Genomic DNA, 16,403 nt, shown 5'->3' with positions numbered 1-16,403 from the left:
GGACGCCCAGAAGGGGAACAAGGCAGGCAATTGATCGTTCCAGTTCGTTTGTGACCCAACGAGAGGAGGGATTTCTCCTGCTCATGAATCGTAAGGCTGCTATGCTAGTAGAGGAGGGAATAACTGAACGCTCACCTAAGAGAATCTCACTCGTCCCCCTGCCGTACTGGGTTCAGCTCAGCTTTCCCCCCCCTTCCTCTTCTCAAGTGCTCATGACTGGTCGGCTGGATTCTTGAATTCCCGGATTATCATCGGAGGAAGGAGTAGGGCGGCGGCGGGCGAGCGGGAGATCCTGATTGCTGGGATGGACGGCGATTCAAATGCGAAATGCGATGGATGGTGGGAGAAGAGAGTGTGTGGGTGGAGTTTGAGTTGACAGCACAAAAGGGAAATCAACCACAATCATCGATTGAACGATTTCCGAGGAGCTTGGATTGGCTGCGTGACTTGCAGGGCCTTGGGACTTGCTTTCGGTTTTGTTGTGGGTGGTGGGGAAGATCCCTGAATCGTAGGAAGCTTGTCCAAGAACTCTCGGTCTGTGAGTTCTTTTGAAGACTCCATCCATGGGATTGGTATACATGCAATTATTGACTATTGTTATTAATTACATAACAGGTAAAACTATATCAGCGCAATAACAATAACAATAATCAACAGCAACAACGAAACAAAGTTATGTCTCCGCTTATTTCTCTCTACTCTGGGACGATCTGACAGTCATGTCATGTCAAGAGCGTATAGGGTTCAATTCCTACCAGGGCAATCAATCAGTGGCTGGCAGCGGCCTTTTGCCTCCCAACCTGAGCTGGGTAAGGTTGCCGGGCTGAAAAGATGATTTGGTCGTGCCCATCCCAGCCTGCTCTTACTCTTGCTCTTGCTCATGCTCTTGCTTTTGCTTACCTGACCTCCTACCTTACCCGTCCCTGTTTCCGCCTTTCTCGTCCCCTCCGTCGCGTGTTGTTTTGCTGACCGCTTCTCTGGCAAGTCAGTCAGTCAGTCAACGCCAGTCCAAGTCATGTCACTTCATTTGCCCATTGCCCATCGGGCATAGATGGAGAAGTGGACACAATGGATCGCGATGATTCAATGCTCATTCAGTCAAGCGAATCCGAAAACGAACTGCTTCCACCCCTCCGGGCCCCGGAAATTACGGCATCGCAGCCCATCGAACTGCTGTCTGTCTATAGGGTTGGCCAATGATTCGACGAAACCCCTTCTCCCTCGTCTCTGAAGCCCATAATTGCTTTTTTGAAATCACAGGCACCCAGAGCTTGGCATACGCACGGCGGAATGCGTTTGTTGGTATGGGGACTGTATGAATGCAGGAGTGTATGTAAGAATACAATTCATTCATTCATTCATCCATCCATTCATCCGTCTCTCTGTTTTCTCGGCATTGGTTCCCTGCTCTGCTGCTCTGTTCAGTGGTCACGCCCTGCCCCCTCTTTTTCGGCTGTTGTTGCAGGGCAATCCTCACTTGGGACGATGATCATCTTTTTCTTGTCATGAATGCCTAAATCTAAAATTGGCGATTTTCTTCCAGGATCATGGAAGACAAAGATTTTGGGGTTTCTTCTTTTCTTCCTAAGCAATCAAGTTTCAAGTGGTGAATGACAAGACTTCTTACTTCTTCCCATGACTCCTTGAACTCGGACAAAAACTAAGTATAGATATTTTATACTAAGTACAATGGATGGGAGGGAAGGGTGGAGCCAAAAGTAAACAATGACAAAGCCACACATGCGCAACAAGCTGCACAACAAAAAAAAAAAAAGGATCATCACTCTGTTTGTTTTTATCCCATGCGAAAGTTTAAACTCAACACAGACACAGGCACAAAGATCTGTTCAATCGTTTGGTCCGTTTCAAATCGACATGGCCGGAACTAGCTCGATGTTTAATCTGCCCATCGTGTCAGATCTACGGAAGCAAGTACAGTACATACTTAGTATGTAGCTACGAGTGCAATTTTTGCATCCACCGCATGCTTCCGAGACCAACACCACACGGTCGGGTGGCTCAGTTCAATCGAACCTGCTCAGCCAGATTCGCGAGGATAATTTCCTCCCTCTTTTTTTTCAGTCTCCATGGAACAGAGAAAAAGGGGTGGCACGGCTAAGAGCTAACTACCTATGTAGACTGTTCTACGTACATTACCGAGTAAGCTGTCTGTGGCTTGTACAGTACACATACTCTCTCTCTCTCTTTCTAGTTTAGGTATGACAGTCTAGACAGTCATCAATTTCGACCGATCTAGTCCTACGATCTTTCGCCGGTCCGGCTGCCAGATCTGATGGGAGAGTTTCAGCCGTCGCTACCAAGGGAGGACGCATGATGGAGTGTCCATCTCGTGCCAGACCGTCTGGCTGTAACCTCAATTCTTCTTTGGGAGACTTAACTGCCAACTCGATAGCGTCATGAACCGTCATTAGGAATTGCGGGAGGAGAAAGAGGGGGAGAGACTCCCATGGTTGGTGACGGAGTAAGGTGGTAGCCGTTGCAGCTTGAGGGGGAAAGGGTTAGTGAATATTCTGGGTTAAAAGAGTAAGTAAACAAGGGTTGATTTTATGCTCACGTCGTCATCGCAAGGAGAGGACACAGAAAGAGGGCGACGACGACAAAGAAAGTCTCGAGTCGAGTCTGGATGGCCGATGGCCGATGGCCGGAGAGGGGGCTTCCAGAGTCCAGACAGTGTCTCCCGGGCGGGTTTGTGATATAATGATGAACATTTGAAGCTCTCGTGGTACGATCGCTTTGTTTCTAATTCTCGATCGGCATAACTGATCTCTTTCTCTCTTTCAAGAAAGAGACTACTTTCTTGCTAGGAAACAGCTAGTTACGGCATGCCACTATCTATCTAACCGACACAGCTGGTGTTTCCTAGTTCAATCTGCTTCGGACCGGTCGGTCGTCCGTCAATCAGGGGCACCTTACGTCAGAGCGCCAAGACCGTGGCTTTTCCGGATCAGGAACATCTGTAGGAGGTCACTTGAATGTGTGTGTGTGTGTCTGTCTCGGCAAAGGTAATAGTTTAATCTGACTGAGGAGAGTCCAAGACAATACCAAGCATTCATTATTGAAATCGCGGAGGCATATTGAACGTGTAGTATTGTCTCAATTCAGGGGGTTGAATGTAAATTCAAGCGAGGTATAGGGGATGGAGGATGTATGATAGCTGTCCAACAATGAGGCGTGTGAAGTCATTTTCCTGGTGAGCGCTTCCATCATCAAGTTCCGCAATACCGCACTACGTCGTAGCGACGCCGGGAAAACCAACCATAGGACATCATCATCATCATCATCATCATCATAACTTCCTAACTAACTTACCCCAGTTACTTCTGTCATGCGGACCGGTATTTCCACAGTCGCAATGGAATGCACCCAACAGCTGCGCAGCAGGTAAAGATAAGAAAGGAGAAGCCGAAGCCCTTCCTGACCAATGCGAAAACGAAAATCGACAGCAAACTAGACTCGACTTGTCTTAGAGGCCCTGACCTTCAACCTTCGTGAAGGCTTACTCTTAAAGACAAAGAGGCACCGCTGAAACGGCTTCGGCGCGACCCCGATGTCCACGACGGTGGGACGCGGTGGTGGGTGTGGTGGTTCTTACCTAATCGGGGTCCGCCCTCGTCTACTCGGGTTCGCCTTGCCGTGCACGGCTGGGAGCGCCTGTCCGTAATTACACCGTCCTTACATTCCTTACGGCCCGTCATGATTATTGACATGTTCGGTCGGTCCGTCCATCCACTCGGTCGGTAGGGCAACTCTTTTTGCCCACAAGACACACTGAGTGAGTGAGAGCAGAGTACGAGTATTGGCGACTGCAAGTTGCAGCTCGTGCCGCTCGGATGCTGCTGCTGCTGCTGCTGCTGCTGTTGGCTGCTGCCCTGCCCTGCTCCAGTTTTGTCCTCGTGGAGGTTCATCCTTTCTCTCGTCCTCTCCTCCTTACCGCAGACACAGCTGGGGAAACAGCTCTTCCATGTCTTCGCTGTCTGGAATGTTGTTGTTATGTTCGAGATTTGTACTACATTCCGATCAGATAAATTTATCTCCCCGTCGTACATGTTCTAGAAAAGAAACCAATCAATCCCTTGCCTTTTTGCATTTTGTGTTTTCATTTCCTGCGTGATGGTGTGTTCTACAAGTTATTTTTTTTTGATCAGGTTCGTACAGGATCGAGGGTTGAGACTTGAGAGAGATCCTAGCGAGTCACAAATAACCAAGCTGGCTATACCCAGGGAGGGAACTCTGGCTGACCGGGTTAGTAAGATCGAGTATAGCCTGGCTTGGTCGTGAGCCAACCTCCAAAATGCCTCATAGTGGGTGATCTCGGGGTTGTTCCTCGATACTAGCTTGTCTCATAGGATGAAACCGGGTGGTAACGAAAGACTGGTGACGCCCTCAGGAGGGCAGGGTGTTTTGCTGGAAGAGAAACAATGAGAGCTCTTGAACCCTGCTCCGGGGTTCCTTCAAGGAAGGATTGATTGATGGATTGATTGACTCAAGTTCTTATTGCAGACGATCTTTGTGCTGCCAGAGACTTTCTTGTTGTTGTCTCTTTTGCGTCTCTCTTCGCCTTCCTCACCTCGTTTGTGGCCACCCAGGATCCCGGAATTACCCTCAACAAAGACTGCCACTTGATCGTGTACTATGGCTGTAATGGACTGAACCACCAGCGTCACGTAGCCGCAGGAACCAAAGCATTGCATTGGGTTGAGGAAGCAAAAGGGCTGCAAAGCACCGAAGTGGAACCAGGCTTAGCGGGGTTGATTGGACCGAGCGTTCCTTAGGCCGCCTGCAGAACGAAGCAAAAGAAGCCCCAGAGAAGATCAGAAAATTATCATCGTGCGGATTGGTTGGTGGACTGGTTGGTGGTGGTGTGCAGGCGCAGGTGCACTGCTCTGCCCGGTCTGCCCTGCTGTCTCTGGTCTCGCTTTTCTGTCTCTCGATCAGTTTGCCCTGCCATGGGAGAAAGTGTGGCGACGAGAGACAGTTGAACCCGGTTCAGTTGCTGTTGTTCCCACCCAGATGGATGGAAGAGGGAAATTCCCAACCTGGCGCCGCTCTCCCGCACCGCACACACCCTGCCTTTTCCTCTTCCCCAACTGAAAGGACTTTCTACCCTGCAAATCGTCATTCTCCCACAATTTCTTCCCCCCCCCTCCCCCCATTTTAACCGCCCCCCCACCCCAAAATCTCTCCTCCCCTGCTAACTAAAGTAGTACTAAACCAAGTCTACTACCAACACCCGGTACTGACACTGTTAAATTACATACAGTACCAACTCCCTTCCCAAACCCAAAATGAACAGAAACCTTTTCTCTTCCCGATTTTAATTTTCTTTTTCTTTAATTCCCTTGGGTAATTTTATTTTAATCATTTTTTATTTTTTGTCTTTTCCTTTTCCACCTTCCCCCCTCCCTTTAATCACTTTTATTTTCCGATCATCTCTACATTCCTTCTTCCCTCATCTCAATCCCACCTAGCACTGCCAACACATTGCACCTGCGAAACTCTTTCGACGCGTCTTCTTCTTCTGGCGCTCTCTGAGCTGCCAATCTCTGAAGAAGGCGTAAGTCCATCTCTTGGCCGCATACCTGAACGCTCCTGTCCTCCTTTAACCCTTTTCCTCTTTACACTCTCCACCTACCTACCGCATCATGTGTTCTATATCATGACAATCCTCGTCCTGCTAAGGACAACCTAAAGCACCGCCCTCTGGGTCGATCAGTTCTTTTATTGATCGATAGCGAGAGAGCATCTTCTTCTTTAACCTTGAAATTGAAGCAATTATCTTTTTATTATCCTTCGATCCCAATTGACTCCCTCCCTCTGACTACTACTTACCGCCACTATTCCCGCCGAGTCACCTTCACCTACACCACCAACCTCTCTCACTCTCACGCACGCCTCCGACCTACCTCGGTCTTGTCTGACCTTATTAATAAACCTAATTCTTCTAAGGAATGGCACAGTTACGTGGTGGTGAACGGCCATTTGCCTCAATACACAACCTATTGAAGATGCTACTCTCACCTCACCAGTCCAACAAGTCGGCCCCTCAAGATACCGACATGGGTGAGGATATGGATGAACCTCCCGATCACCGCTTTCTGAATACGTCGATGAGCAACATGGACGAGGGAGTCGTTTACGTCAAGTCTCCTACCGCCATGTCTGACCGCAAAGAATCCCTCCTCACTCGGGCCCTGAAGAACAGCCCCCCTCTCAGCCCCACCGAGCAGCCGTCCTCCTCCCACGAACACAGTTTCTACCGCTCCTACACCTACACCAACATCAGCGGCATCTCCACCGCCGAGCTGACCAGCGATGGTGGCCTGACCAGTCCGTCCTTATCCAACACCCCGAGCCCGCCGTTGCCCTCCCACATGACTAGCAAGCCCTCCTCGATGGGCGATAAGAGAAAGGCGGAAGCCGTGGAAGGTGGTGAGCACGCGGTGGAGGCAAACCTGGGTCGCAAGCGATGCATCAGCTTTGCTTGCGGTCGCAAGACCGAAGAACAATCAGCCCAGACCCCGCAGCGCTCGACGACGAAAACCAACGATTCCAGCCCTACACCTACGGAACCCAAGCGCAAGACCGTCCTGACGTTTGTCTGCCCAGCACGGGACCCCGAAACGCGGAGGGAGCGGTCGCCGACCCGCGCCAGTCCCTTCCGGTGCCGTCCTCGCGGATCCCCTGCTCCCCTCGCACGCAAGGTTTCCCCTAAGAAAGAGACTCTTCCCGCCAAAGACGTCTCGCCCGAGAAGCCTCCAACCGAGCGCAGAGGTGTCCCTACCAAGGGACTCGGCAAGTTTGAGGAGTCTGAGGCCACTCGCTTCCACGAGTTTGCCAGCTCTGTGGATGAGGATGACGAATGGGTTACCAAGTCGGGCGACTACGACCAGAAGATCACGCTGAATGACTGCATGAAGAAGGAGTTCGCCATCCGGAAACTCGGGGAGGAAGCCGAGGAAGAGGCGCTCGATGAGGAAGCCGAGGAGGATGCTGAGGATTCTGACGATGACTCAACGGTTCACGACTTCTCTTCCGACGACGACGGAAATGAGTCAGACAACGAGGCTGGCTTCGCCGACTCGGATGACGAAAGTGAGAATGGATCCGACTATGAGTGGTGGGCTCCGACTAGCACGACAGCTGCCACCAGCCCCCAGGCTCCAGACTTCACCCGGTTCACTTTCAGCCGTCGCAACTCGAACACCTCCTTCGACTCCGCCAATGATAGCCAACAGGCACCGAAGTGGTCCCCCGCGTTCTCCGGAAAGACTACTGGCCGAGTGCCTATGAAGATCCCCAAGCTGCGCCCTGGCACTCCCAACCTTCCCGACAGTACGGACTTCGTCTGCGGTACGTTTGACGAGGACCGTCCTCTGGAGGCCGCCTACAAGTCCTGTATCGAGCAGCGCCGTTTGTCCAAGCAGATTATCATCCCCCAGGATATCGACCCCAGTTTCCCCACCTCGGATCCGGAAGATAACGAGGACATTGACGAGGAGGATGTGGACGAGTCCCTGCCTGACGAAGGGCCTCGAGGACGCACTGGTCGGGACAGCAGCCGCAAGGCTTCTCCCCGCCAGTCCCCCAAGCGCATGGTCTCCCCCCCTCCCCCCAAGCGCATGGTTTCCCCTCCTCCCCCCAAGCGCATGGTTTCCCCTCCTCCACGCCGCCATGGTCGTGCATCCCCTCGTCGCCTAAAGTCCCCCCCGCCTATGAAGCTGCGATCTTCTACTCAGAATTTGGAGACTGTGGAAGAGGTTCCTGCCCAGGGTCTCAACATTAGCGAACTGGTGCAGCGGCCTTCCATGTCTCGCACCAAGTCTCTTCCCCGTACTCCAAATCCCTTTTTCACTAGCCTGGACAAGTCTCACCGCTGGTCTGGCATTGTTCCAGTGCAGGAATCGCCAGAGCGCGAACTGTCCCGTACCCGCGAGGTGCACACGAGAGGCCCCATCGATATCGTTGAGGGTCTGGAAAAGAAGCGTCAGAAACGAAAGGAGAAGTTCTGGCGCACCCACTGCCGCAAAGCTGCCAAGGAGCAGATGGAGCGGCGACCGGTCCCCGGCAAAGGTGCTGAACGGATGAAGGAGCTTGGCCTCGAAGTTGCTGAGAGGTGCAGAGCTTACGGCGTTGGAGAAAGCGCCCAGCTCGTCCTATCCGTTTAGACCGATTTATTGCTTCATGTTGCTTCATGAGGGGATTCCGAGTCCTTCTTGTACATACTTTGATTATTATTTCCCCCCCTTTCAGTCGCCCGCTCGAGCTTACGATTATCCCGTGCGGATCGACTGGGGTGTACAGAATTGAACGAAGCATTCGTCTTCGCTTTGCATTTTAGCTTGTCTTCGCTGTCATCATTGATTTATTCTCTTAACGTGTCCCACGGTATTCTATTGGTCGGAAATGTTCCCATCTGCATATCTGCTCAGCTGGGCAGTCGCATTTCTGTGGCCGACTCTTTCATCCATCTTTGCGTTTCTTTCATTCCCTTCATCTTTGATTATGTTCGCATTTGATACTATTCTTGCTCTCCACAGCCTGGTGCTTTCTTCTGCGGTCGGGATCCTTACATGATGTTTTTAGCCTGGGTTGCATGGCGGCGGTTTTTCCTTGAGAGTATACCCCTGCTTGTTTTGTCTGGTTTACTTTTATCCCTTGTATTGAGACGAGGCCCGCGGGCGAGGAAGAAAGCATTTAAGCTCTTCCCAAGACAATGTCAAATCAAACCATTTACAATACAAACAGAAACCACATTAAGAAAAACAAGCTGCCCCAGCGCAACACGTAGTAACCACAGTAAAGCAAACAGATATGTGTAGTAAACAGTAAGTAGCAAGTAGATAGTGATGGCAGCAGCAGCAGCAACAGAGGTCGGGACCGGCTGATCTCCCGACGCGGCGGCTGAGGTGGCATTATTAGCGCTCGGCTAAGCGGTCCCAAGCAAGGCAAAGCGAAACTCCCAAACGTCAAACTGACCGCAATCTGTCTCCTTCCCTTCCCTTTGCTCGCTCTTATCTCCATCCAGCCCGTGCCCACTTCAAACCCACCGCAGCTTGCTGTGTTTTTCTTTTCCATTTTCGAAGTTCTAGCGATCCTTATTGTGATTTAATCCTTTCTCACCATGTGGATCATTAACTGGTGTAGGTAGTTTCCTTACTTGTGGTTGTGCTGCGATTCCTGGGGCGAGCGTGCGAACGTGCTGCGCGCGCGCGAGAGACGGAGACAGTGTGGGAACAGAGCTTGCTCGTTTCCTGTCCTTTGCAATGTGCTTTTGTGATGATCATCTAAGGAACATGCTGACGTGATTTTTTTGGGGTGGATTAGTCTACGATCTTCTGGCCTCCCTTGGCCTGCTCAACAAGCACGCCAAGCTGCTCTTCCTCGGTCTCGATAATGCCGGAAAGACTACCCTCTTGCACATGTTGAAGGTACGTGACGGCTGTCGGTATTGTGTTTAGAGGTTGGAAGGAAGGGAGAGGGAAGTCGGTTGATGCGCTGGACCCATTGGAGGGATGGGGTGTTGGGCACCGGTCGAACCACAACGACAGACAAGGCCCCTTCTTCCTCATACTCCGGACTGAGGAGATACAGATCATGGACTCTGCTTGGCATAACTTGGGATTTTAGAGCGTCAGGCTAATGTGCATCTCATGACAGAATGACCGCGTCGCTATTCTTCAGCCTACCGCCCACCCTAGTACGTTTCGCCACCCGATGTCTCTGGATTAGCGGTCTAGCTTTCTGAAAGTGAGAGTCGGAACTAATATACACATGAAACAGCGTCGGAGGAGCTCGCTATCGGTAACAACCGCTTCACGACCTTCGATTTGGGTGGTCACCAGCAGGGTGAGTGATGCTCCCTGTCCGTATTCAACGGTAGGAGAATCAGGGTTTACTGACGCGACGTCCCTCACAGCTCGCCGTCTCTGGAAGGATTACTTCCCCGAAGTCAGCGGTATCGTTTTCCTGGTCGACGCCAAGGACCACGAGCGGTTCCCCGAGTCCAAGGCCGAGTTGGACGCCCTCCTGGCCATGGAGGATCTGGCCAAGGTTCCCTTCCTGATCCTGGGCAACAAGATCGATCACCCCGATGCCGTGAGCGAGGATGAGCTGAGACACCAGTTGGGTCTGTACCAGACCACTGGTAAGGGCAAGGTTCCTCTCGAGGGAATCCGGCCCATCGAGGTGTTCATGTGCAGTGTTGTGATGAGACAGGGTGCGTTCGGTTGACTTTTGTGTTTGTTTTTGTTGGTGGTTGCTAACCATGGGGTTCTCCGCAGGTTACGGCGAGGGTATCAGATGGCTGTCTCAGTACGTCTAGAATGACGTTTCCGTCCTCGCTTGTCGATCGCCTCACTTCTGTACCGATATACACCATCCACCCACCCTACCTTATCCTACCTGTCCTCATACCGCTTTCAATCTATACCAATATTTACACCTGCCAAACATACATTCCCCACCTTCCTCCAAGTCCCTCTCAAATATCTGGGGTGCCCAAATGTCATCCATTGCTAGTCTGAGTCACACTCATCCTCAACTCAATCTCCGTCCTCTTCAGTCACGCAGTTAGTCGGCCAGCTTGACCCCTGTACGGAGCAAACAATATCAGCTACTTAGCCGAACGACATGCTAGGTCCTGTGCTGTTGCTGGTCCTGTCTCATTGTACCGCTCTCAAACAATGCCATTAGCTCTAGTTCTAAACTCGTGTTTCGTTGTGTCGCTATATCACGTCCTGTTTGAATGCCACTATCTTTTCTTAATCGTATTTTATAGACTATCCGATAGACAAGAGGCGATAGTTCGGTGGGGAATCCCTCCGTAGCAGTCTTGACGATCAAGCCCGGCCTGCAAGTGGCAAATGCCATGCCGTCTCACCCGTCTTCACCACTCCTACCCAAACACGGCACGGTCTAAACAGTACACAGCACATAACCTGTCCCTAGAGACCCTACTGCCGAAGCAAAACACTGAGAATGGAGAAAACCAATCGACCGTCCGCACACAAACCACCACCGAGCTCTGAGTCTGAGTCTAGGGCAGAGTACAGTTACCTACCTAAAAGAGCTACATCCACCAGTCCCCGCCCACGCGCACCATCACCCATTGATAGATCCCATTCTAGAAAGTAGATCAGCCCACCCGGGACCGCTTCCAGCACATCCCAAACACCACCACCACCACCACCACCAACCCCCCTCCCCCCCCCAAGATCACACTAGCTATAGTTATTCCAAACTCCAATCCACAGCCATAGAAACCAGTAACCACCTGTCAAAGCAAAGGCGCGCAGTACCCAACCTTTCCATTCAATCATCCGCTTTAACCTACCTACCAAGTCTACCGGCATATATTCAATGTACCACAAATTTTACCTATATTTATTTCCATGCTCAGCCGAACCGCAAAACAGAAACCGAGAAAGGAGCTAGACCGGTAGGGAGAGAGAGGGAGGGTTGAGTTGCGTGAGGGCACTAACTACTACCGCTCTACTCTCTCTCTCTCTGTCTCTCTCTCTTCTCTCGGCTTTGTGAATCCTTGGGGATAGATAGAGTTTCACTAGGTAGGATCAGTTGTTGACTAGAATTTTTCAGTCGCTGATTGTAACGGATGGACACCCCCATATGTTATCCAGGGTAGGATGGGACAGGAAGAAGGAAGGGAGGAAGGATCGATCTATGTGTGAGAGGTTGAAAGCCATTTACAGGCAGCAAACAAGCAAGCAAGCAAGCAAGCAAGCAATCGAGGATCCTGCTTTAATATGCATACCGGGTAGAAGGATGGAAGGATGGAATTTGGGGGCGAGGGGAACGGTTGAATGGAGTAACAGGTTTCTCTTGCGCGATTGGGCGATCAGACGGGATACATTCTCCTAGGGATGGAGGGCATAAGGTGTACCATTGTGGCAGGTATAAGTATGCCCAATGGAGGGTCTGGGTGTGCGTCCGGGTGGTGATTTGGGTAGTGTGCATATATATGCCAGTAGTGGAATGATTACCAGATTCAAAAAACAGTCCAGGTTTGGTGTATTGATTTGAATAAGAATTCATATATGCGCAATTCTCCATCGAGACCCTATACTAACACCGATCTATCCACCTATCCTCAAGTGCGTGGATACATTCTCTATTGAAGCAGAAGACAAAGCACGAAAACGAGACCGCGGATTGGCGTTGCATGTCGGTAGAGCAACTATACGATACCACCCCTCGGATTAGACGTAGTCGATCACGATCCATTAAGTATATAGGCTAGATGAGGTGAGGGTGGTCGAACTGTCGAACTGTTGAACTGTGCAGTACCGCTGGTAGGCTGGATCGCTGCGTTGCTGTTCAGGTGTCTAGTCACGTATTTCATGGGCGGTAGGACAGGGCAGGCAGGCAGGCAGGCAGGGCAGGAAAGTCGATAGTCTTGTCCAGAACGTCAAAAGACACACGGGCGTGTCATTGCTTATTTGGTTGGCATTACACTCACAGGAAGATTTTCAGGAAAGAAGAAAAACGCAAATGGAGGAAAACACCAGATGCAAGCCCGTCGCTTCGCCTTCCTCTGTCAAATGAATTCGGACAACATGAGATAAGATGGGTGGAGAAGAAAAAGAAAAAGGGAAATGAGGTGAAGTAAGACGAACAAGGAGAATAAGGAAATTGAGAAATAACACCAACCCCGACGTGGGAGCAGAAACTACCTTCCATATAAGAAAATGAAAAACACGTTCAGCGGAAAACATTCATTTGCAAGTCGCTGGAGTCTGAAAGCCCGGAAGTGGATGATTGTGTTGTGTCGTGTGACGTTCCGCGTGGTCGTGAGGTTCTCGGGCGGCTCAGGTGTGCTGCTGCTGCTGCTGCCGATCGTCTAAATTCATGGCCATCGATGTCGTTGAGGGGGTTGGGTCTCTCGCTATTGTGTGACATGGTGGGAGTTTTGTTGATGACGAAGTTTATCTTCGCCCGAACCTGCTGCACATGGAAAAGCTCGTATGATTCCTTACTTCTTCTTTTGCTTTCGCGGAGGAGTGATGGGCCTGCCTGAGCTCATGCCCCCGTAAACGTACTTTTGTTTCTTCTCGGCTGGTTTTAGGATCTAAGGAAGCAGAGAGTCAGTACGTGAGAACCCTCAGCGAATCAAAGGTCAAACCAACCTGGAAAGAGCATAGTAGACTTTCGTCGACGCTCATCATTGCACCAGCATTGTCGAACTCGCCGCAGTAGTTGGGCGCACTGAACAATGTGACGAGTTGTCTCTTAGAGAAAAACTCATATCCATCCTCAACGACTTGGTGCGCACGGCATATCAAGTCCATATCGTGCTTCTGAAGGAACCGCGATACAACGTCCGGACCGAACGTGAATGAGACACCACGGTCGTTCTCGCTCCAGCCGGTGATGTCCTTATCGGGATCGGACCACAGGAGGTCACACAACAGACCGCAGTCGGGGATCTATCTCTGTCAGCAGGTGAAGCCTTTAAGCTTCGAGGGGGCCCGGCAAAATATCCTTCGCTTCCCTATGATCCCAAGATGCAAGTGCAGAGAGAGAGAGAGAGAGCAGGAAGGCGGACACAGTAAATCTTGGTCTTTGGAAAACGAACGATCTCCCGGGACCGGCGACCGAAAGAAAGAGACACTTACATCAGTAGGACGCATAACGCGACGAATCTGTTCCATCGAGTTCAAGTCAGGACTCAAACCTCCGTGCATAGTGAAAATCTTCTCATCGATAATGGCGGCAATGGGCAAGCAGTTGAAGCAATCGGTGAAAGTCTTCCACAACTTGATGTTGTACCTCCGCTTGCATTCGTCGTAGAAACCGTAGATACGGTTGATCGAGGCACACTCGTGGTTGCCACGCAGGACGAAGAAGTTCTCGGGGTACTTGATCTTGTAGGCCAGGAGCAAGCAGATGGTCTCCAAGGACTGCTTGCCACGATCGACATAATCTCCTAGGAAAAGGTAATTGGCCTCAGGGGGGAAGCCACCGTATTCGAAAAGACGCAGGAGGTCGTAGTATTGGCCGTGAATATCACCGCAGATCTGATGGGCGCCACCACGTTAGAGCCCGCGAACCGATGTCCGGATGAGCCGGCATTGCAGATTGAGAGGGGCGTGGCGTTACCTTGATTGGTGCCTCCAATTCCAGCAGTATGGGCTGGGAGATGAAAATCTCTCTCGCCTTGGTGCACAGATAACGGATCTCGGATTCCAAAAGCTGGACTTGCTTGCCAGGCCGGCTACCCCTCACCTCCAGCAATCTATCGATAATCGAGTCCAAATCCACTTCTTGATCGGCCATGACTGAGCGATTCTGACGAAACACAACGGGGAGCGGGGGGGGGGGTGAAGAAGGACAGAGGAAGGGAAGGTGAAAAAAAGGATTATTAAGAACAAGCGTCAAGCGAAAAGAAGAAAAGGAAAAGACGCGACGGAAGGCTTTGCGATGCGCTCGATAACAGGGCAACTGATGAGACGACGTCTACTAAACTAAATGTCAAATGAGGTTTGAGTCAGAAAATTATTCCAGATATCACAAATCCAGATTGGTGACGGATGAAGTTTTCGGGGGAAAAAGAGGCGATCGAGACGCGCGGGGAAAAAGATCATTGCGCCCGGTGAATTTTTCCTCGACCCTTTTCGCCGATTTCCGCCCACCAATCTTTTTGTCGTCCTTGCCTCTGGGAAGGAGGATAGAGGTGTTTAAGGGGGACAGGGGGCGAGACGGAGGGCTTACCAGCCAGAATCTAATAACACGAGAGTGAGGAAGCAAAAAGAGGCCAAATGGCCTTGGGGGTGAAAGTCAGATGAGAGTCTGGTCGGGATGCCAGAAGACGTCAATAGGAGAGAAAGCAATCCGTGGTCGAAAGGTGGAGGATGATGCGCAGTGATAACGAGGAGATGCGGCTAGCAAGGCTCGAGAGCGAAAAGCTGCTCTGGACGGGGCCGTTGCAAAAAATAGCAGCAGGCGGCGGGAGAGACGGTTGGTTGGGGGGGGGGGGGAGGGAGGGGGGAAAAGAAGAGGGAGAGAGTGAGAGAGTACGAGAGAGGGAGAGAGAGAACCCAGAGCAAGTTTGGCGGCGGGAGTGAGAAAAGGCAGGAAAACGAGGATTCCACCCGAGAGATTCTAACGCTCTAAGATTGACCGGGTGCGAAAAAGCGATCACGAAGAAAATCTTTCAAGATAGCAATTTGGTTTCGATGATGAATGCAAGAGGGGTGGAGGAGAGAAAAAAAGGAAGAGGGAGGAAAGAAGAGGGAGTGGAGGAAAGTGGTGGTGGGAGGAGGGGGGAAGGCGAATAGTCGCACGCGCGAGAGAGACAGAGAGAGAGAGAGAGAGTGAGCGAAAGTCGACAAGAAAGGGAAAGATTGTTGTTGGTCGGCAATCAAGGGATCTATCTCTTGAAAAAGGCACGGTGCTCCAGCAAAGTGTTCTTCTTCACCCAAACCAAGTCGAATGGAATACAGCAGCCAGGCAGCAAGAGCGATAACGAAGCAACTTTCCAGGCACAAGACACGCGCGAAATGGTGGTGATGGTGGGTAAAGTAGATATAGTAGTGTAGTGTACTGTAGTGGTGGTGGAGAGACCAAAGGTGGAGAGGGTGAAAAGCGGCGAAGTTCTAGAGGGAAGCCTGAGGGAGAGGGAGAGAAAGAGAACACAACAGAGATTCTTCTTCTTCCCCGATGGCAAAACCCTCGTTTTCCGTGCAGATCGGGTCCACTGATTGGTCTGCAGGCTAAGGCGGCCAGGGGGGAAGTCGGTTTGAATGTATACAATCCGACGCTCTTCAAACAACAAACTCCCCTACACAACAACAACAACAACAACAACAACATCAACATCACCAGCTACAACTACAAGTACAAATTCAAACATTCAGATTGCTTCAATCCTCACTCAGTTCTCTATGCTGATAACTTCCTTGCCCTTTTAATCCAACCACTTCCTACCTCACAAATTCTATACTTCCGTGCTTCGCATACCAGTCAATGCACTGGAAGCTTTGCCTCCCATTGCATCCCAACCCGACCGGGACCAGACCAATTCCCAACACGGTAGTTTGGCAATCATCCGGTCCCCCATGGCAAAACATGAATCCCTTCCTCTCCCCGGACAACCTCACGCGACAGATCCTGCAAGGGAGGTTGACGGCCTGAAGTTCAGGAGTATACGTCCCCCACACTTGGCATCGAATGCAACGGAGACGATGCGGTAGGAGGCGTTGGCTCGCCTCCGTCATCCTTCTTCGATCGGCTTGGTCGGTCAAGCGGTCGGTCGGCGCACGAGCGCATTCCCTTCTTTCCCCCCCCCCCCCGGTCCATCTGTCTGTCTGCCCAACAACACCGCAACAGGAGTTTCTAGAAGAGCAGGTCGGGCCAACGGGGTGCCC

General features: G+C 51.2%; 4 protein-coding genes across 4 annotated transcripts; 2 read left to right on the top strand and 2 right to left on the bottom strand.

Moving 5' to 3' along the window:
- Window positions 1-4,191: 4,191 nt before the first annotated feature.
- On the bottom strand, window positions 4,192-4,883 carry BO97DRAFT_407452 (uncharacterized protein). Its single transcript, XM_025695643.1, has one exon. The coding sequence runs from the start codon at window positions 4,710-4,712 to the stop codon at window positions 4,473-4,475; it is 240 nt and encodes a 79-aa protein (XP_025548846.1). The 5' UTR covers window positions 4,713-4,883; the 3' UTR covers window positions 4,192-4,472.
- Window positions 4,884-5,969: 1,086 nt separating this feature from the next.
- Window positions 5,970-8,186, top strand: BO97DRAFT_351200 (DUF2457 domain-containing protein; the record flags this gene model as incomplete). The annotated part of the gene is made up of 2 exons (XM_025691968.1): window positions 5,970-7,616; window positions 7,665-8,186. 2 exons carry the CDS (start codon window positions 5,970-5,972, stop codon window positions 8,184-8,186), a joined length of 2,169 nt encoding a protein of 722 aa, XP_025548845.1.
- Window positions 8,187-9,002: 816 nt separating this feature from the next.
- On the top strand, window positions 9,003-10,772 carry sar1 (Arf family GTPase SAR1). The gene is made up of 6 exons (XM_025695642.1): window positions 9,003-9,161; window positions 9,346-9,449; window positions 9,679-9,718; window positions 9,802-9,867; window positions 9,938-10,237; window positions 10,302-10,772. The coding sequence occupies exons 1-6, from the start codon at window positions 9,143-9,145 to the stop codon at window positions 10,340-10,342; spliced, it is 570 nt and encodes a 189-aa protein (XP_025548844.1). The 5' UTR covers window positions 9,003-9,142; the 3' UTR covers window positions 10,343-10,772.
- A 2,237-nt stretch (window positions 10,773-13,009) lies between these two features.
- On the bottom strand, window positions 13,010-14,313 carry glcA (type 1 serine/threonine-protein phosphatase catalytic subunit GLC7; the record flags this gene model as incomplete). Its single annotated transcript, XM_025696438.1, has 4 exons — window positions 13,010-13,105; window positions 13,164-13,463; window positions 13,653-14,054; window positions 14,137-14,313. The coding sequence occupies 4 exons, from the start codon at window positions 14,311-14,313 to the stop codon at window positions 13,010-13,012; spliced, it is 975 nt and encodes a 324-aa protein (XP_025548843.1).
- Between the last annotated feature and the right edge of the window lie 2,090 nt (window positions 14,314-16,403).

This window comes from Aspergillus homomorphus, assembly GCF_003184865.1.
Source record: "Aspergillus homomorphus CBS 101889 unplaced genomic scaffold BO97scaffold_35, whole genome shotgun sequence".
Classification (NCBI taxonomy): Eukaryota; Fungi; Ascomycota; class Eurotiomycetes; order Eurotiales; family Aspergillaceae; genus Aspergillus; species Aspergillus homomorphus.
This window is presented reverse-complemented; position numbering and strand designations above follow the sequence as displayed.

Coding starts and splice junctions, on each gene's coding strand:
- BO97DRAFT_407452 (XM_025695643.1), bottom strand. CDS start 4,712: ATGCAATGCTTTGGTTCCTGCGGCTACGTGACGCTGGTGGTTCAGTCC.
- sar1 (XM_025695642.1), top strand. Junction 9,450..9,678: donor CCCTCTTGCACATGTTGAAG/GTACGTGACGGC, acceptor ATCTCATGACAG/AATGACCGCGTCGCTATTCT. Junction 9,719..9,801: donor TCAGCCTACCGCCCACCCTA/GTACGTTTCGCC, acceptor CACATGAAACAG/CGTCGGAGGAGCTCGCTATC.